The 22106-nt window shown below is 44.1% G+C and overlaps 1 protein-coding gene across 8 annotated transcripts in view; it reads left to right on the forward strand.

Annotated features, from left to right (window-relative positions):
- Positions 1-22106, forward strand: part of NFIA (nuclear factor I A) — a 245802-nt gene that overhangs the window by 139484 nt on the left and 84212 nt on the right. For all 8 annotated transcript variants that reach the window (XM_082766228.1, XM_082766230.1, XM_082766229.1 and 5 more), the window contains one exon: positions 19964-20038. In XM_082766228.1, the coding sequence (XP_082622354.1) occupies positions 19964-20038 (75 nt within the window). The remainder of the gene's footprint in view (positions 1-19963; positions 20039-22106) is intronic.

Here is a 22106-nt window from a genome sequence, read left to right on the forward strand (position 1 = left end):
GGGAAGAGGGGACTACACGTGCAAGAGCAAAAAATGCAAAAAAATGCAAAAGCAACTTGTGGGACTACCTCTCTGCTTTAATTACCTCTTTTCAGAGTCCAGCCCCTTTCCGTGTGCTCTCTGTCAGGCCCCAGGCCTGGTGTTCTGGTTCTGTGCAGCAAGAGGGCTACTGCCAGGGCACGTGGAGCCCGTCCGGCCCCAGGGCTGGGCTCTCCATGCAAAACCGTGCAAAGTTGCTGTTGAAACCATCCTCTCAAGCTGCCACGGGCAGAAAACACAAGTATTCTTTGTGGTTACCCCAACCACTCATCTGCATTATAAGTTAAATGGTAGCTGAGAGACCTCCAATTCCTTCTACAGCCACATGTGTAGCTAGGAAGAGCTTGCTGCCTTCCAAGGCCATACATTCCCTGGTCTCGGGCCATGCATCACCCCGATCCCCTCTAGCCCATGTGGAGCTTAGCTCCCCCTTTTTTCGAGTGCTGCAAAACTCGAGGTTTCTGTAGCTCATCTGTCCTCATGTCAGCCCCCAAATTTCCACCTGGGTAGGACCGGGGCTCGAACGGTTTGCTGAGCACACGGTGCTGAAGCTGGTCCTGTTAGAAGTGCGTTGTCTCAGGTGGCTTGCATCCCTGAAGCACCTCATTTGCAGCAGGTAGCTCAGCCTCGCAGAGAAAGTTTTCCCCCAGTTACAGCTGCAAACAGGGTAGTGAAGGAATGGCAGCCTTTATTAGCGCTCTCCTTCATGGGATCATTTGCATCCGAATCTTATAAATGCAGGAAGACTCTCCTCTCTTGTTTACAGAGCAACACTGGAGAGTTATCACAGCCTGAGGGACTAATCTAAAATTAACTTTGCTTCAGAAAAAAAGCTTTAAAAAAAAAAAAAAAAAAAAAGCCCTTAGCATTTTCAATAAGGAATCTCATAGCTGGCGACGGAGTCAGAGCTTCTGGTGATGTCAGCTTGTTTGCACCTTTGTAACATGCCAGGGCCAAATTCTGAGCGGATTTGCACCCTTGGAGATCACGGTGCCTGCCGGGAACAGCGGTGGGGAACTTTGTCCGGGCTCGAAAGCCCTGGCCGAGCAGGGGAGCCTTGGTGGGATTGGTTTCTCCTGCCTTGCTGCGGGCTGGACGGGGGCAGCCGTTCGCTCCGGCCGCTCACGCCAGCCGACAGAGGTCTGGTTAGGTCCAACCTGTATTTCGTCACCCCGGGGAGATACTGCGGGCAGGCAGGTGGTTCCAAGCGCCGGCATTTCCCTAGGAAACAAAAGCAGATACGCCTGGTTATAAAACCACCTGATGTGTGGTTTAGGCTTGCATCCTTTTCATCCTGTTTCTTTACAGATAGACTTCCAACAAGAACTGGAATATACAGTGTTATAATAGTCTAGGACTGAAACTTCGCTGCATTCAGCTGTGTTTTCCAGCTAGTTTCATGACTTTCAGGGACAGGCATCTGAATAATTAGGAACAAAAACACCGTTTTTTCGCTGCGTTGCCATATTTTCATTGAGATTCGCGCTCAGAGTCAAGCGATTTTGTGGCCCAGATTGTCAGGCGCTGCTTCACCATTTGCAGGATTCAGCGGGTGCTCGGCTGGGCTCAGGCTCGAGCCTGCTTATCAGTAGCTGGCACTCTCTTGAGGGGACCCTGTGATGGCAACAGCGAGGGGTGTTGACTGTCAATCGGGCGAGATAGGCGGTAGTCAGCCGGGGTCAGTGCTGAAGCCTCTGCTGGGGCCGAGCAGAGAGGCTCCTCGTCAGTGACCCGCAGGGTCTGAGGCTCGGGGATTGACAGAGGACTTCAGTTTTCACTGCTGCTAACCATTAACCTTCGCAGGCAAAGCATTCCCACAAAAAAATTCATCCAAGGCGAGTATGACAGGAAATATTCAAAGCATGAAATGAATGCTTATAGCATGACAAAGCAGTGCTTGAAAGACATGAAACGTTCATTACGCTTGGAGTGGCTGAATGCTGCAAAGGAAAGGAGGGATAGAAATGTGGCTAGGGTATATGTTTTTATTTCAACATATGTGTGTACAGGAAAGAGGCAATGAACCTTTCCAGTGGATAAGGTGCATAAATACAGCTGCAATTATTCTAAGTCGTTTCAAAATATATTTATACTCCGTTGCTCTGTTCCATTCCTTTCCGCGTATATTTATCCACGAGATAACAGCAAGGGCCACGGAGAGGGCAGCGTGGAAGCGGGCTGGCCAGGAGCCCCTCCTGGGGAGCTCCGGTGCCTTTCCCCTCCCGGCTCTGCAGGGCCGAGGAGATTTGTGCCAGCAGCAGCTCCGCGCCCAGCACCCCGCGCTACGGCTACGCGCAGTCCCAAAGCCGAGCGCTGCCCCCGGGCTGGCTTCAGCCAGTCCTCCTGGGGCGGCCGGAGCTGCGAGCAAGCTCCAGTTTTCACTACAGCCAGCTTTTTCATCCGTCTTCTGGAGAGACTTGCTGTTTAATTAGCAGCTGAGAGCGGCGTTGGGTCGGGGTAATTGCTACCGCCTGAGCGGACCGCAGGCTGAAGGGTGCTTTTGAATTCCACGCTTGCCCACCAAGAAGCCGGGCACTTAGGGGAAGAAGTTTATTTGTGGTGTGGGCCTCGCTTTAATTTTCTGTCCAGTAGAGAGGGGAGTTTATTAGTGGGAAGAGACAGAGCGTGCGATGCCAAGGCCTAACTAGCAAAACAAAACCCCAAACCTATCTATTTGTCTTTTGATGTAAGAATTTCCTAATGCCTGTAATGTAAGACAAAGGGAAAATTTTACTTGCAGGAAAATTGCCTTCCACAATAACCAAGAAAAAAAACATAAAACGCCCACACCAGAGCAGCATGATCCAAAATGTGAACTTTTTACGCCTCCCCAACCTTCTAGGTTAGGCTTCCAACCAAGTGATCTTTTATTATCAACATGATATACCCTTGACATAATTTGGCGCAGTAAAGCTTCTTCGGCTGAACTCGTGATTTCATTTACTAGATCTGATGAAAGTTCTGTGAACCACGGTAAAATGTGATAATTAGTAGTTTAATTCTTTTAGGGTGTGCGTATTAATTGAAAAGGCTTGAACTATAAATACAGGGCCTGTGGATAAAAGCACACTCTGAAATCAGTCGCTTATCCGAAGTATTCATTACTTGACATTTATTTAGGTAGCGTCTCTTTGCAGCAGTGCCAGTCGGCTGCTGGAGCGAGCGGGAGCTCTGCGATCAGGGATCACAGCCCCAAATCCACCGCTCGCGGCTGCTCTCCCGACATCGGAAGGGCTCCCTGGCCAAAATTTTACCCTCTGTGGTCAAACCACTGGATGTTAAAAACGTGTGCTTGGAGCTGTTAGCAAGTTAGCACGGGGCTGGCTCCTTCTTCTTGAAATTTGCAGAAGGGGCCGAGTGTGGTGTCGGGCATCCAGCCCGCTGCGTCCTCGCCCAAGGGTGGGTGTCTTGCTGGGGCTCGGCAAGGGCCAGCCTGGCACTTGGTGACAAACTGTGCCTTCCTTCCTTCCTACACACTTACCTTCATCATAGCCGGGACCATCAGCACCTCCCGGAGGCCCCTGCTGCTGCAGGCACAGCTGAGTTCATGCAGCCGTGAATGTCAGCGTGGCACGGGGCAGCAAAACGAGAGCTGCGATAAGTGATCGTGCTTTCTCGCTCCGGTGTTCTTTGTTCTGACTTCCTGACCAAAGCATGAGGCATTCTATTGACTCTAGGCCTTTCCAAATACATATATTCGCTATGAAAATGCACGTCATTATTTCACACCTTCCTCTGGTTTCTGCGTGCGGTGCAATGCCTGGATGAATCATACCTGTTTTTAAGGTAGTGTGATTTTCCCTCATAAAGATCCTGACATTTGTGCTCATATATGGTTTGTGCACTCACAAAAAAATCTGCATGCATACACTACAGATTCACGGGTTATTCAGGTGGTTTCCAAGTAGCCTTAATTCTGTTAATCTTAAGTTGTCTACGCAAGCAAAGACATCCAGGTGAAGAGCAACAAACAGCTACAAAAGTGAGGCTGTAAACTGTGTTGCTGCAAGCTGGATCATTGTTTTTGTCACGGGGGGGCACTTCTGTGCGACTCCTCTGTAGCTAATCAGATACCACTTTTTAATTGCAGATGCTACTTTTTAATTGCACTATTTGCTAGATAGGAAGTGGAGAGAAAGTTTAGGGTGACCCTGACAGAGCTGCGAGAATAAAATCCCCTCCGAAGCCTGGCGGTAGTGCAACTGAAATGGAAAAATACCAGCTCCGTTTCTTGGAAAGTGAGAAGGAGACTTTTATTTGCAATGGTTCACAAATATTTTCCCAGGAGCAACGTAGTGAGTATGGCAAAAGGGGGGGCAGGAGGAAGGTGAGGTGAGCGAGCCACACTTGTAACCATACTCCTTTAATTCTGCTATTGTGATCTGCACACAAAGGGCACTGCAAGTTGTTTACAGCACTTCGTGTTATTCATTTCTGGTGTTTTTTTTTTTTTTTTTTTTTTTTTTTTTTTTTTTTTTCCGTCAGTGCCATATCTTCAGTTATACAACTTTTTTTTTCTGAGTTGTGATAGTGTCCGGATAGGTTTTGGTGAAGGGGTGTTAGGAAGGTGCCAGCTGATTAAATGTGCTGCTTATTATGTGCATTTCATGTCTGCTCTTACATTTTTTCGTTAACCACTGTTGCAACTGAAGAAAATGCTGAAGTTTGACAGTTGGGAGTTACTGCTGAGTATGTGCTGTAAACTATATCATCCCTCTGCCTTCTCCCCTTCTCCCCCTCCTGCTGAAACCAAATGATTTATAAAATGCCTTCACATTCTTGAGTGAGTTCACACTATCACCTCCAGGCACTGCAATGAGGAGTCTTAGGAGTGGATGGGAAGCACAGATCTGATAGCTGGTATTTTTCTCTGAAAAGGAAAAAAAAAAAAGCTGATTAAATTTAAAGGAGAAAAGTTTCCTGCTGTGGCCCGGAGTAAATCTGTAGTCAGCAAAGCACTTTTTAGTAAACAAGAGATGTACGTGGTTATAGTGTTTTTTTATTATTGCACACTGCCATTGTTTTCCATTTTCATAAGATTCAATTAATGTAATCATTTTAGAGTGTCTCTCATCATTACCTCCCATCCTCCCTCACTCGTACTTGAAGCAAGGGGATCTTCTGCAAGACATGCGCTGGGATGAGGAGCTGGCACCTCGCTCCTGGCGCTGACAAAAGGAGGCAACAGAAAAAGACAGGGCAGCTAGAAAGGATCAGAATTTTTTTCTTGGCCTTTGGTCTCTGGCCTTTGTAGACTAGGAGGCTGGCACCCTGCTGGGTCACCCTTGGGCCCTGCTCACCCTGCCCCTGGCCCCAGCCTGCTACAGCACTGGGTGACAAAGGGTGCTGGTGGCACAGCATCTCGCTAGGTGACCCAGGATATGGGGATATGGAGATACGGGGATATGGGAATATGGGGATATGAGGATATGGGGATATGGGTTGGTAGTTTGTTTCCAGCCATAACCAGGCACAGGGGTGGCGACACCATCCTTCAGGCTGCAGAAGGCCAAGCCCTGTGCTGGCATTTCTTCTAAGATCAAAAGGGAGGAACGCTTCTTATGTAGCTTTAACATTCTTCTACAGAGAGTCTCGTCCTCTGCCCCTGTTAGTTTTCTGCTTCTCTTCCTTACTCTTAAAGCTGTGTCTGTAACAGAAGGCTCTTGGACAGCTGCATCCCCATCTGAAAGCCTGCTGGAGTTTGGGGGTGTCCCCACCTGACCAGCTCTGCAGCGCAGACCACCTGCAATTTTCCCACATGTTATACCTCAAAGCCCTCAAAAAGCAGGGGATTTGCTCTTCGGAAATTTCCAATAGCAGAATGCAGAGATCTAGTCCTGTCCCTGCGCCGTGCAGAGGGGAGCCAATTTTCCTGTACAGCAGAGCAATGCTGTGCTTCGAGCCGCAGGAGGAAGGCGAGAGGACGGGCAGCGTGACGGGCTGGGGTTTTGAGGCAGGAAGGGAACCCTATAGATTTTGTTGAGGGAAAACTTACAGCAGCGAGCATGGTAGTGGTCCACAACTCAATTTAAAGCAGTTCCAAAACTAGGAATTAAAGGGGCTGGAGGGGATATGAAGCTGCAGAATGAGGCAGCCCAGTATTAGTGGATGCAGCTCTGTGTCTGTCAGGGTCATGAATGATGCATTTGCAGCAGGACGGGGAGCCGTCCACTGTTAGAAGGAGACAGAAGTAAAGATCATCCCGTGTACAATATAAATGTAAGTTGTTATTACTACTATTGCTATGTCAGCCGTAAACTGTTCCCACGAGAACAGAGATGCAACATCATTGAGAAAGAATGTCTTACTGTGAAATGGGCAGCAGAAACACTGTGGCATTATCTGCTGGGTAATGAATTTACCTTGGTGACAGATCATTATTCCCTCCTGCAAATGAACCATATGAAGGACAGGAACACAAGGATAACTCAGCAATACTTGCATTTCACAGCCTTCTGAAGTAAAAACATAAAAAAACAAACAAACAAACAAAATCAACAAAACAAACAAACAAAAAATAACAGATTTAAATGTAAGGATACAGAAGCATAGCACGTCAGGAGACCCATGGCAGGAGGTTGGAAATAGATGATCTTTAAGGTCCCTTCCAACCCAAGCCATTCTATGCTCTATGATTGCCTGTGGCAAGATATGAGGAAGAAAGCAATTTTTTTTTAGGCCTATGCTAACATTATACATGAACTTCAAAGGCTTAAATTTCACCCCACCTAATGTTAAGCATTAAAATGAGGCAGCAGCTATGAACCTGAAATCCTAACTCTCCCTCTATAATCAGTGGAGATACCAGGTCTTCTGGGAATTCATCTCTTTTCTGAGTTGAACCTCTGGGAGGTTTGGAACAGAGATGTTTCAGGTTAAGGCTGTAATTTCTCTGGACCTGAGATTCTGCTGCTAGGGGAAGTCATCCTCCCCTCTCCCACTCATCCTGATAAGCCGGGAGGAGACAAAGAAAGACTTGGGCTGCAAGAGTAAAGGAGGGTCTAACAGGGCATGCTGATTTGGTTGAATGATTTCAGCAGGGTAGAAGAGTGGACAGTATAAATACCACCCACTTGTATTTTCTTCTTTCTGTTTTTCCCTTCACGTCTACAGAATGGGAGTTGCTTAGATAAATTATCTTTTAGAGCAGTGTTTATGTGCTCTGTGGAAGAATGTGTCTAGGGATGGGCATACTGGCAGGAAGAACTTCCTCCTCAACTCTTCCAGTGAAGTTTTGTTCTAAACGGCCCAAATGCAACCATTATTCAAAAGTAAAAATGTTCTGTTCCATTTCTTGTTTTCATTCTTTCGTGTGTCTGGGGACTAAACTGCTGTGAAAAAGAGCCCATTCTCACAGGATGTCTTGCCTAATTTTGCAGACGAGAGAGGTTCAGCTTTTCCAATTACGATGAGATAAGAATCTGAAATGTTGGGATCACATCCATCCTGAATTGAACTCTGAGTCTTCCAAAATCCATCCATCATTATTTTTTCTTTTATTTCTGTATTTCAGTAATGCAGGCAAAGAAAGAACGGAGAAGAAATGGATGTTTATGCATTATAAACCATAATTGATGGGTTTCCTTTTTACCTGAGTTGCTTTAGTTTAATGTAAAGGTCCCTGTGAATGGAATTCCTTTTCCATTTTCGTTCTTTCTGCCTGCTTGACTGCCACTCATCAGCAAAAGATCTGTCTTTCACGTAAAGTCAGTCGTGGTACAAAGTTTACACGTGGAGTACTGTTAAAACACACCTGATGGCTGTCACAGGGAGGATGATCCAGGCTGGTAAGCTTGGTCCAAATCTGAAGTTGTAGCCCCTGTGCTGCCTTCAGATTGTCCAAAATACATCCTGATGGGACATTGGACATAGGGACTCCACCCCACTGCCACGTTTCTGCATTCCTGAACATCACACCAAGCCACAGGAGACTTCTGAGATGGAGTTAGAGGGTCTAGAGAGGCAAGCTTTTTACTGCAGAAAGAGGACAGTGTAGGCTCAGCTGAGCAACGTGACCTCTAGCAGCAGATTCACCTCAGGTCCTCACCTCTGTACCTACCAGGAGTGTGTCAGAGTTGCTGGAGGCAGCCTCCAGGGGCAAGATGTCCCATCATTGTCACGTCAGCTCCTTCAGGCATCTCCCCTGGAGCCTCTGTATCTGCCACACATGGGATGAGCACATGAAATCAGATACGGACTGAGAAGGTCCTTCTCCACCCTTTCTGTTTACTGTCTTAGTCTTAAATCCCTCAAAATACACTCAGTTAGTGAACTCAGGGGCCCTCTTTGGGCTACAGCCTGAGCAGTTTATGCAGAGAGACAGAGAAAATAGATTTGGTCCATGTTCTGGCCTGACCTTGGCCTGAACCTGAGAAAGTGAATGCCCCCATCACACCAACATGTGTCTGTAGAAGTACAGTAAACACAAATGGGGGTCACTGGCCCTCTCTGTCGTACAGTCCCAGGCCAGGAGTCTAGAGTTTTGGGCTGTCCGCCCAAGTACTTGTTAATAAATGTCCATTCTTAGCCTGTAAAGGAATGTAGACAGGGCATCCTGCCCTACAAAACACAAACTTAGAATAAAATAGAAAGAGTCTCAGTCATCACACAGAGACTCCTCATCCACCAGTCTCTTCCCACTGGACTTCAGCAGCTAGTCTGGGACTTGGCTGGGAGTTATCCACTGCTGCACTGGGGTTTCTCCCCTGCTGTCTCTAAGTGTAGTTGCCTGCCTAAAACCAAGTCTAGGGCTTCATTTTGGAGCCTTGTTTTGGTACCGAGGTGAGACTGCCCAGGCATGAGGGGAGAAGTTCATGAGGTTCCCCCCACCTTCAGCAGGGATCTCTCGGGACGGCCCTGACAGAAATTCAGGGGCCTGGTGATGTGCACGGTCAAGGACACAAAGACTGTACAGGGACTAGGCAACATCTTAGGCTTCCTCAACTTGACTGTATTTGAGAAGAAGACAGTCAGCCTGCCTCGGGCTAAAAGCTATTGCAGTTAGGAGATGGTTGTTCTGTGTAAGGAATGGAGGAGTAACAGCCTTCTGCAGAGAAACCTCCGAGCGATATAAGGGAAGGAACAATAAGTAAATACGATTTGCATAGGTTTTATTGTGAATGAAAGTTTGCTCACTGGTGTTGTCAGCAGATAAGGTGCAAGAAGCAGTTCCGAGGGAGAGGAAAGCCCATGCGGAAAGGTGGAGCTGGCTGATCCTGGGACTTAGCTTCCATGCCCCGAGTCCCGATTTTCGAGTGCATTTATGCTATCTAATCTCCAGCAGATATTTCTACAGCTCCCATTATCGTGGTGTCCAGCCGCAGTCTATTCAAAGAGTGTTGGTGTGAAGAGACAGGGGTGCCAGGAAGGCAGAACGAGAGGAAACAGCTGATGGAGTCACCGGGGTTTGTGCCTGCATCGCCCAGCAGACGGGCAGGAAAGCTGCCGCCCTCGCCTGACCCGGCCCCTGCTGGACGCTGGGCTTTTCTAGAGAATTCTGCCACATCCTGTGAATATGTGGATTATTCCTTTAACTAGAAACTGGAATGTAAATCTTAAAAAAAAAAAAATCACAGGGGTTTGGACTCTGTCGGCGCAGCTCCAAGCCGTGTTAGTCTGCAGAGTGGCCTTGGAGGATACAGTTAGCTTCCCCCAGCCGAGGGAGGGGTTTTATGGCTCCTAAAATAATTACAGCATCACTGAGTCGAGTTGTATAATTTCTTGGCAATATACTAATTAAAACTAGGTATTTACACACACCGCTTATTTAAACTTAAGACATATTTAAAAGAACCTGCATACTTACACCACCTATATATCATGGCGTTACTGAGGACCACATTTTTCATGCAGATTGAATTCTCAACATTGTTATTGACATAAATGAGCCCACGGTTTTATGCTCAGGACTGAATGCTTCCAGTGCATCTGAATCATCCTGGTATTTCATTTCACCATCTAATATTGTTTTTAAAATTCTACATTTTTTTTCCTCACCGTATTATGGCAATTAGAAATGGCTCTGTGTTTACTAGGAACAGAGAGTCCAGCCGAGCTGAGTGTTTATGTGATGAATAGTGCTAAAAGAAAAGTCAGATGCATGTCGGCACTTATCAAAGCTGTTCTGCTGCTCAGAATGACTGTTCGTGATACTTGTTTCATGATAAACTTCCTCAGAACATGATGTTACTGGAAAAAAAAATCCACTCTGAGAAATACGCAGGTGACACAGTTGAGTCAGCAGCTTGCAACAGTGACACAGGCTTACGTTTATAAAAATCCCCACTGAACTTTTGTCTTCTGCATGAGTATATCGCTGCCTTAAAAACTGTCGCCGCAGAAGCGTCCCGTTTCTTGTGTTCACTTGGTAGCTGCTTAACAAAAATCTTCCCACCGCCCTGATGAAGAGATAGATTCCTGGGCTTAAAAGTCCTGATAGTTACAAAACTTTCCTCTCGCACATGTAAATCACCATAGAAATGTTGTTATGTTCAGTGACCACTGATACCGCCAGGGAAAATGATAAACATGGAAAAATAGCAGGCCACTATGGAAACCAGAAAATCCTACCTCCCGGACGAGGGGGTTTAATTATTGAAGTTGCAAGCGTTTCCCCATGCACAAGCATCTCAGCATTCATAGGTGGAAAGTACCTCATGCTGTGTTTGAAATATCAACTGGATTTAAAAGAAGGCTTTGTGCTTTGCTGTGGACCTTTCTTAGCCTCCTGCAGATGGTCCCTATTGCTGAAAAGAGACATGACTTGTGAGACACGGAGACCTCCATGCTGTTTGTCGTGCTGCTCTAATCCTGCTTTCCACCCATAAAGGGCTTCACTCCTTAAGCCCTTACCCTCTTTCTCCTAAATATTAAAATTATTTTCCTGAGTGTCATACCGTATTAAAGCAGAATGAAAATGGGTTTAACAATTGCTGGCATGGGGCTTCTGTACAGCATGTGTGTCACAAATCATGTCACTTTTCAGCAATAGGGCTGCTGCCAGCGGGAGGCTCAGAAATGCTCATGTTAATCAAAAATTTTAATTTCAAATCAAATTGACAGTTTACACATGGTGAGAAATGCTTCTCACCATGTGATATTTCAGTATGCTACACTGGGCAAAATGGGTGCACTTTCCTGTTAAGAATTTTGACTGCAGTATCTGCAAATTTATGGGTTTCAGTGTATTGGGTATGGTGAGTGGTTGATCTAAGGGAGCCCCTTGGAGAATAGGAGACAGAAGGGTTTTCATGCAACCTGGCACTGGTGAGCCGCTGTTGGCACATGCTGCTGGAGAAATGACAGGTATTCAATAAACATCAGTATGGTTAAGAGGAAGATTTAAAGGAGGGAGGGGCTGCAGTGCTATAAACAGGATTTGAAACAAATGTGCTTATTTCAGTCCGTGATTAGTCTGAATACCTAAGTATTCCACACCAGTTTCTAAATATCTTTACATTTATTTTCACACTGATGTTCTACACACAACATCAACAATAATATTTATGGCATTAACACTCTAGGCTAAATTCTAGTTTGAACTGGTGTAAAACCAAGTAGGCTCTGCATGTTGAGGCACACTCCATCAGTGTGAAGACCAGAGCATGGGTTGTGCTTATGGCATGTACGCGTTTGCAGTGTTGTCTCCTGCAAGCCCTTCATTCTGCAAGCAGCTGTCTTGGAAGTCCATGGGTAAAATCTGGAGGCAAAATTTCGGTTGATCCATGAGTAGGAGTGAGAGGAGTAAGGACAGTTGACAGAGCGTGCGCAGACTGCCTCATACAAACTATCCATAGAAACCAACATTTTCAGGCTGTACCAGAAATATGATGCTGACATCAAAATATGACCAGCCGAGGAGAAATTATCATTGCATTATTCTCTGTAGGAGGATTTTCAGGCCTCTGGGGGGTCCTGAGGTTAATGGGATGCCTATCTATCTCATGACATTGGACCTTTTGTCTGAAAAAGGCCTTACAGGGGAAGAGGAACAGGGAGGGCAATAACCATCTCCTTGCACCTCCAGTGCCTGCATTAAGGCTCACCTGCCGGGGTAGTACGTGCCATCAGCATCCTCGGGAAGCTGGGGAGCACCGGGTGCTGTCCGTGGGCTCCTTTGAACATGGAGCCGTGCTTGAATCTGTGAAGCCGAACTGGCAATATTGCCGCAGACCTTGGAGATCACAGCTGTCATTGCTCTTGTTACCAGGGTTGATATGAAAATATGAAGATAAATAACTCCTTCATATTATTATTTTCAGGGAGGCAGGCTTTTCCTTTTATTACTCTTTTTATTGTTGGATGCCATAAATATTCCATAATGATTATCCCAGTATAGATTTCATCTTTCTTACTTTGAAAGGCTTTTGAGGAGCACATTATTTATAAGCTGCCAAATGAGTATGACCATTTATAATGATTTTTCTTCTTTTCTTTAGTATTTGCTTTTTGGATTGAAGACCTGAAACAGAAATATGCTAATTTAAGACATCTGTTGTTTTTCAAACTATAGGCCCCTATCAGTATTAATGTAGTTAATTTATTTATCTTATTGTGTATATGGTAGCGAGGGAGATTCTTGGTTTTTATCATTATATCAAAAAATTGCATTTAACTGGTTTCTCACCCACATCAGTATTGAAAAGTACCCTACAATGCTAGGAGTCATCAGAAATGAAAAACCACACCAGATATTGTAGATCTTGGAACGTTTTCTGTTGAGCAAGGTCCTTAAACATGAACTTGAAGGGCTTTCAGTGTTTCAAGAAGACCTTTGTCTTCAAGGGAAAAGAGCTATCCTTGTGTCCTCTGCTTGGACAAAACCTGACATGATTGATTCCGATCTCTGATCGGTTCATTAAGAGTAATAAGTTGCCATTAATTCCACTGTCTCTGCACTTAGATATAAAATGAGCTGTGTCTTCTAAGAGCTGAAGCTGCTGTGGATCCGTGCAGGTTGTGCTGGTGACACAGCCAGTCTGGTACCACATTTCCTCTGGTCCACGCTTATTAACTTTCAACCCAGACTCTGGAGCTCCATATGACACATATTGAAATAATAACAAGGCGTTGCTTTTATTAGGGACTGCTGTGAGTGAAAGGCTATGCACAGGGAGATGTTACCTGTGTATTTCTGTTCTGATTCACCTGTGGATAATGCCTGTCATCGCAGGGCAGGTGAAGGCATCTCCCAGCGCCCAGGTCTTGGTCCCAGGTGGCCCCAAAGTCTATACAAGCTGTAGGAACAGAGCTGAGCTGGAGCACAAGCACCAGAGGTGTGCCCACAAAAGCTAGAAGTGGCTCACAGTTTTCCTGTCTGCTATCTACAGACCTTTTAGCTTTAAAAAGGCAAATAATTTAGCAGTGGTTTTGCATATTGTGAAGGGTTAACAAAACTTTCATTATCACACTCTATTAAGCCAGGACCAGGAAACAATTTCTAATCAACACTCTGATCTGGGCAGGGATTGTGCAGTCTTTTGTAGGAGGCCTCAGATCTGTGTTCTCTATTCTCACATGCTCACTTCCAGCTGTTGTCATTGAAATCCCACATAATCTCCCCGGGTCAAAGGGCAGTCATCCATGACTGCCGCTGTTAGGAGGTTATGCTGATTTCTGTTGTCAAATATTGGCCCTTTTCTCTTTCAATCACTCCCATTCTACTTTTTTTAACAAGAAAGATCCAGCCTAGAATTGTATTACATGACTTTAAAGTCTTAAAAGTGTTCCTCTATTGTACTGACACGACATGCCCTGGACGGTCTAATCCATTGCTGTGGGCCACAAAGAAAGTTTGGGTGCTTCTTAAAACCTCCACCAAAGCCAGGTAGGCGAGCTTGAAAGAGTAGCAGCATATGTGACATGTGGCCCAGCATTTATTTCATAGGAAAATGTGTGATTTATCTAAGGTGAGCTATTGCTGTGGCATTAAAATTAAATTGGAAATAACAAGCCAAAATACAAGTGGGAGCATTTGTCAGAGAAAAAAAAAAAAAAAAAAAAAAGAGAGAGAGAGGGGTTTCTGTATCACCATTAATGTATAATATCTTGCTTAACACTTCTATAAAAAGCCCATGAAATAAAAATGCAGTATAATTTACCATTCGAGGTTTATCATGTATGAATTTGAGGAATGCATTTTGTACAAAGCAATTAAACTGAAGCCATTGTGCCGGCTCTGGAGATCTATATTTGGGGTCTGTTAGTAAATGCAGATTTCATTACAGTTACCCGTAATATCGAAGGAGCCTGTGGCCCGTGTACAACTCACGGTGTCTTCCATCTAGCTGGAGACACGCTCGCTTGGACAAGGCTTTGCAGGCTGGGATCGACAGCCTCCTCAATCCCTGCATGGGTTTTAAATACAAAGCGAGCAGGCACAGGAGCTCGGGCAGCGGCTGGTCGCCGCCCGGGGTGTCCCCGGCCACCCACGCTTGCCCCGGAGGAAACAAGGAGGTGGACGCTTCCCAAAAGTGAGGTGCATCTTCCTCCCTGTGCGTGCACATGGCACACGAGCACCGTGCCAGTTTGCCTGCGGGACGCGGGATTGGGAAGCGTGCTTCGTCCCGTATGCCCCTCACCACATCCGTGCTGGGCTTCTGGAAGGGAATGCAGCCCCTGTGGCTGCAGGGGCTGGGTCAGCCCAGGCTGGAGAGCCTCACCTTCCAATTAGGCAGAGCATTAATGTTAGGAAGGTCTTGATTGAAGCGTGTATATTCTGTCTTTTTTCCTTTTGCTGGAGAATGCAGATTAGGGCTAACTCCATCGCTCGCATACTCCTCCGCAGTGCAGCCGTGGAACAGCTAATCTTTTGGGAGTCCTCCGGGTGATCCGGGTTCCCTCTGATAACGTCCTCTCTCTCAAGGCCTGCGTGTGCTGTGTGATACAGACATTAATTTTCAAATCAATATTATTGCTCCACATTGTTTGTGAAACATGGGATTATCTAGATAGGGGATAAACCCAAAAGGAATCAAGTTGCACTTTGAGCAGAGAGGGCTTTTCTTTTAATCAGGCATTTGGTTAAGATAATAGGCTTGAGACCCTAATTGATTATTACTATTTTAAGGTTTTAAGATGGCTATGTATAGTGAGATGCTGAACATGAAAAAGCCTTTAGAAATGGTTTCACTGCTAGTTTGGGGGACCTGTCCTGTTATTTCAAAAGACTGAAAATTAATCAGTCTCCCACCCTCCCACCCAAAAAAAAAAAGTGTTCTCCAAAGCTTAATGCTTGGTCACTTGGACTGTAGTGGAAGAGAAATAACTGGATTTGGACTTTTTTATCTTCAAAGGTTTAATTCTTCCCCATTATTATTTAATTTTGGATTTCAGGAAAACAGATGTATCTCTCTTTAGAAAATACCTTGCATATTTATGGTGCAATCTAACTATATTATCATAAAAATAACACTGCTGGATTACACAAGGAGACCTACTGATTAAAGAACAATAATACCTTGAGCACCTTGAAAATATCTTCTGATATTCAATTAAAGAACAATAACCCAATGAACTTTAACCTATAGACCATATTCAGACTTTCTACATAAAAGTAATTGCATCAGTCATGATTTTCTCAAGCTACAACACAAGCGGTTGATTGGTAGATCAACGTCTGAGACTCCTTTTTACAGCATTAATTGGGAAAGCAGACAATACTCTCCCTGTAAACTAGATTTTAGGACGAAGGTTAGTTGCCTTTGTACACGTTTACTCATTGAAATAGGAATGTTTGCTTAATAATTCAAAACAAATAGCATTAGACAACAAGTCCTAATCCTGATTTCTCCTCTGCCAGTGTAAATTAGGAGAAAATTAGGTGAAACTTTATTTGATCAGTGTAGAAAGACCTGTTTAAAATTTCTTTGAGATCAGAATTAGGCTCCAGCAATTCAAGCCTTTTCTTCTGGCTTCTTTACTGGGATCTAAAAGAAGAATATGTAAATCACATTATGAATTTTCTTCCCAATTAAAGCGGTCATCAAGTTGTGGAAAGACGTTTTTCATGTTTTACGTGTTAGGATAGTATTGCATCGTGTTTGTGCACTATATTAGATGTGTTCTCTGGTAACGGCATGTGTTTATTAGTTAGTATCCTTATCTGCTTTATTCCATTTGGTCTTATTAGCTTGTTTGTTTTTTTTCCTCTTGGAGGAAAAAAGATCGTCCTCATGAGCCAAAGTGAGGTCTTGTGTAATGACATGACTCCTAGCAGGGCCTAGACTTGGGCTGAAAGCAAAGATTCAACAATATATTTAAATACCTGCTTCACTTTGTCAGCCCATCTTTCTTTGTCAGCCCAAATAAACCTGTGCTTTAGTCAAACACGTGAATAAAATTAAGCACGTGCTGTAGCTGCTTTGCTGAGTCAGGGCCTGCCTTAGCTATCCAGGTGTCTTAATTTATACCCAGAATTTCAGTGAATGGGCTCTGTTAGTTTTTTATAACGCGAGTAAAAATTCTCTCATCCTCATTTTGAACACCTGCTTTACTACCGAAATGTGACTGTCGCACAAAGCTGCAGAGATAACCAGATCATATACAGCAATTTCAATGTCCTATCTTTGGGATATTTAGCAAAACTATCACAGTACACATATTTCAGTAAAGTGCTGTATGAAAAGTAAATCTTGCAAGCTTTCAAGATGTTTAATCATCTTTTCAGTATAGGAGGTTTTTAATGCTAACATCTGCATATGTAATTGCTCAACTTTACCTATTTTCTTCTCATTTGGAGTTAAGCGGCACAACCGAATTGATATGTTTTTGCATTTTGACCCTCGTTAATAGGCACAAAATGTTTACTTTACATATTTTGTCAATCCTGCTAGTGCCCAGCCATTCTTCTTTTACTTTACCTCTTTATCATGGGTCTCTCATTTTCTTCTGGCACTGTTATCTCTGCTCAGCAAAAACTGCGGTCTAAGGCCTGGATTTTGCAATCTGAGCCATACAGGCAAATCTTTAAACTTTCATGGAGTTCTACTGAACTGCAAATTCGGAGACCAACCATACATCAAAATGAGCTCAAGACACAACTCTTAGCCAAGGGCACCGCTTTTGTGGGTATCAAGGTATTATTAATGATTGGTGAGACAAGTCCCTGATTTCCTAATGTTTATAAGTAAATAACAAGTGGGAGAATTGTGAAATTCCCCTTTCATTTGTGAAATGTTTATTTTCAGTATTGAAGGATGAAAACCTAATCACTCTAGTTGCGTGCTGTTGTTTAATGATTACTATTACATGAACACACATAAGGAATGTTCCTACAGAAATACGTGGATGTTTCAGGTACACCCAGCAAAATAAGATTTTATGAATAATAACATTACCAGGCCCAAGCCAAGTTAATCAACTTTTCTCATACACAGGGGGAACCCGAGAGTATTGAAAATCATTCTACTACATTTTCATGTCTGGTTTTACGTGGGTTTGCTGGGGTAGGGGAACGTGGTTAGCCATGCTACAATCACGTTTTTATTGCATGATTACAAAGAGCTCCAGACTTTCCCTTTAAAAACAAGCCAAATGTCTTACCGTAGCTGGGATTTATTTTTCACTTACACGCTTAAATTTCACCTTCACTCTGAGTGCGATAGGAACCTGCCTGAGCAATGCAGGTGGAAGTGGACACCGGAGCAGAGCCGGTATGGTGCACTGTGAAAAAACAGCACGTGACAGATGTTCGTAGTATTGCTGAATGCACTTCTGGAAGTTGCTCAGATACTGTCATGATGAGCACAGTATGAGAAGTTATATAGCATAGACTGGCTTCCCTACGAAGGGCTCTGCGGAGTAGTAAGCATCCTGGCCCCGATCCAGCAAGGCACTTAAGCATATGCTTAATTTTAGGCACATGAGTGGTTTCAGTGAAGACCTAAGAGAATTATTTTTAATTCACAGATCATTTAATTCAATAGGCAGGTCTGCTGCAGCATATGAAAAGTAGATCTTCATATTAAAAATACTTGGGAAATTGTCAATGAACAAACATTGTGTATGGCCAGCAACCATTTCTAAAAAGCAGAATGATGTAGTCATCACCTTTATTACGGTAAAACACAAAGCAGATGAGGCAAAAGCATTTACAATTATCTGAGAGGTATTTCTAACTGGAAAATAAGGAAAAATAAAAGCTTGTAGGAACATTTTTTCATTTGAAGTAGAGAAAAATTTATTCTCTTGCTGTAAATAAAAACCTTGTTTGCAGATTGAGGAATTTGTTTGTGTTGAATTTCAGCATCAATTTCAATATTTTATAGTACATTTATCTACAGCTGGAGCATGACAGATTTGTGTATATTTATATGTTTGTGTACATAATACATATGTATATACACATACACAAGGATGCCCAGAGATATACATATACACAGTTTGAAAACTCATCATTATTGCTGAAGTATAAAAACATGCCTGATGCAGAAACTTGTCTCGAGTCTGTTAGCTTAGCAACTGCGTTCATCTGGCACCGTCGGATCCTCTCAGAAGCAGGGAAGTTTGTCCATGCAGGGCGCAGAGCTGAGCGAGGGCTTGGCTGGAGACGGAGAGCTGACCTCCCTCCAGCCCTCATCCACCCCCTCCCCAAAACCTTCCCTGTCTCCTGCTGCCCCCAAGATGCGTCTCTTTGTGTAAGCAGAAGTGGCAGCGGGCTAAGTTGCTTTTGAAGCAACTCCAAAAGAAAGGCAAGAGGACAAACGGGCAGCTTGCGTTAGTCCTGTGGCTCAGTTACGGGAGGGTGTGCAGGTATTGCCGGGGTGAGCAGGCTGTACGGTACGATACACCGAACGTAAGGAAATCGTACTGCACCTGACAAACAATTAACAGCGGAGCAGATGGCGCCCCTGCAAAACATTCAATAATATATGTGCGCGTGCTGGAATCGGTGGCTCTAAGTAGGACAACCTTAAAAGGTACGCCACTTATCCTGCAGGCAAGCAGGACTTTACGGTTCTTTTAATAATCTCTTTATCCCGCGATTTCTCCTTTGACCCTGATTTCAAAAGCGGGAGGTCAGCCTGGCCTAAGTGCAGCCCGCTAATTGAGGGCCAGGCATGTCCCGCGTGAGCCGCGACAGCCCACGCCGCGCACTTACACTGGGTGGCAGCCTGAACGCTGCTCCTTTTGTAATTGATCATACCCGTGAAAATTAAATGAACATTTGGTGGTAGACATGTTTTCAGAGAAGAAGGAAAATACTGTTATGTAAAGTGTAATAACATTTTGATGTGTAGAAGCATTCCTTGCACAAGGGAGGCAAGCGTGGAAGTGCACACCCTGCTTCCTAAAGACAGTCCGAAGCTCAAAGTTAATGCTTTTCTTATGCAGAGATTTATTTTTCTTTTCAAAAGCTTGTTTTAAATGTTCGATTGATTTTTTTTTGTAGTGGAAATGGCACTAATTTAATTTTTTTAACCAGCATCTATTTTAAGATTTCCCTAGCGTAACCTTAGAAAATGAAGAGTATATCTTTAAATCTTGTTTTGTTTGAATGAATGGGTAGATAATCCTGATCAGATGTTTCTTTAGAGAATAATGTTTAAAACGATTATGGAACTTAGCTGTCCTGTCTGTTTCCTAGGTACAGTATTTTCATTTCAATTGTGAAGTCATTAGGGGTCATCCAAGGTAACCGTTTATTAAAATAGTCCTCTTTTGTTTCAGATTTCCTGTTGAGATGCTTTAACATGTAAAAATCTCCCTGCTGATGTGTCATGTTAGCTTTCCTAACCTCTAGATAGAAACCACAAAGCAGCCTACATAGCTGTATGACTAGTTACCCACCTACATAAACAATAATTACTGCTAAGTGGGAAATTAGATGTCACATTTTAAGTCTAAATGCAAGTAAAGTATTTGAGAATACTGTCATTAAATGCTTAAAGCTAATCGCAGTTCTCTCACTCTGTTTGTTTTGTAGGACATTTGGGCTTCCAGGACAGTTTTGTCACATCAGGTGTTTTCAGTGTGACTGAGCTAGTAAGAGTCTCACAAAGTAAGTATTATCTTGTGGCTGGTTTATGTGGTTTCTGCAATCCCATTTTTTTTCTTTGATTCTTATCGTGCCCCTTCCCCAATTCAGAAACAGTGTCTTGAAAATTGAGAGTCTCTTCTCCCTGCTTCTCTCCAGGGGACAGTGTTTATGTGCCATGTCTTTTGCTATGGGAAAATTAAAACATATAATGAAAAAGTAAATTAAAAAATAATAATAATTCTGCAAACCTATGTGTGCAAGCTGATAAGCTTATCTGGTACCAAAATGGGCAGGCTCTGTATCAGAGTGCAGAGAAACATCTATACAGGTCAGCTTGCCAGTGGATATCCTACAGGATCCAAGGACTGCAGTTCTACCAGACCTGTAGAAATAACATCATTTGTGTGCTTAAGCCAGGAATTTTCCATGCTGCTTTTGCACACTGTGTTCATCTGTGCCGTGTGTACGTGTGCCTGTACAACTGCAATTTGATGAACTTGTAAATAATGCCAACAACTATACCAGCTTCAGCTGTGATACCTCATTGCCCAGGGGCATGCATCCTTAACTTCACAAGGCCTGTGTTTTCCCTTAACTGGGTGGAATTCTGTCTTGTAGAGGGATTTGTTTTTTGACCTTTAAAGAATGCTAATACCCCAGCATGAATGACACACTGCAGCATGATCATTACAGGCTTGTCAATGCTCACTAACAACAGTGAATTAAGAGTACCTGTCACCACCCTGTTCCATTGATCAAAGGTGCATTGATTGTATTTTGCTATGGCATAATCCGGGTAGTCCAAGGAGAGGACATCTCTTGCAGAGAGACTCCTGCTAAAGCAGAGCCCTAGGTACTAGTCCTCTGAGGATCTTCTCTGCAGCCATGCAGTAACATTACATTGTCACCAATTACCACTGCTCCAGGAAAGCCACTCAGCTATGTGTCCCTTTCAAGCCTTAGTTACCCATCCATTTATACAACCAGTGATAAAAATGGGTATAACAGAACGTGTGCTTGTATACTGGCTCTCAGCATCCAGTTAAAGTTCTGGGGCTGAAATCTTAACTGGCACAACCCAGCAGAGAAGCTCTGTCTTTGAGTCAGAACACAGTTTCTGTAAGGATTTTACTGTTTTATTTCCTCTTTGGAAAGGCTGCATTTTATAGTCAAAAATCAGCTGGTAAATTGGCTTTATAGTCAAATATAGGATGCTACAAGAAAAGCGTGGACAGTGGGAGACGTGGATATCAGAGGTAGCGCACAGGAGAGAGAGACAGAAAAAGCTTGAGGCAGATGTTTCTCCTGAGTTTCCTTCCCTGACGACTGGTGGGAGTTTTGTCAGAAGGACAAAGTCAGGAGGACTCAGAAGCCAAGCAGAGCTGCTGAGTGCGCAGCGCATTTGTAAATCAGCTCACTTACTGAAGTGCTCAAATAGGGGCTTTGAAATCTAACTCACTGCACTATGTACGCTGCCTTGCTGGTACCTGCAGCCATGGTGGGCAAAACCAAGCTCTCTCCAGCCTTTGAAAGTCTCCGTGTCATGTCGCTTTATTTCGGCATGACAACACAAGGCTTTTGAAGCCCAAAGGATTCTCCCTCCCCCTCTGTAAGGCATCCCGCTGCACCACAATCTTATCTTCACTGTAGGAGCACTACACAGCAGAACTGCCTCTGGACTTTGTCAGCCGTGCTTCATGTGTGCAGAGAGAGGACAGGGCAGCTAGAAAAGTGCACCGGTTCAGGACTTACAGCCTTCACAGCCATCCTGGTCCCAGCCTCCCCGCGCATTTGGCATTGACCTCAGGAGCGTCATGTTTCATGCTTGTTAGTTTTCCATGATATTTTGTTGTAGCTAAACTAAAACGTCATGCAGCAAAAATCCTAGCATTCAACATATTTTGCAAACAAAGTATGAACTGTGTCTGAGACATTCCCTCTGCTTGCCATCGAAATGCACCACCTCCGTCAGTCAGGGTAATTGCACGCAGCAAGAGCAGGACAGGCATAAACTTCATCTAAAATAAGCAAGGAGGTGTTGGTAGGCAAAACAAAAAGATTCAGCTTTCATCTGTTGTAGACGTGGGGG

The sequence above is a fragment of the Aythya marila genome (genome assembly GCF_965140915.1).
Source record: "Aythya marila genome assembly, chromosome: 8".
In the NCBI taxonomy this organism is placed as follows: domain Eukaryota; kingdom Metazoa; phylum Chordata; class Aves; order Anseriformes; family Anatidae; genus Aythya; species Aythya marila.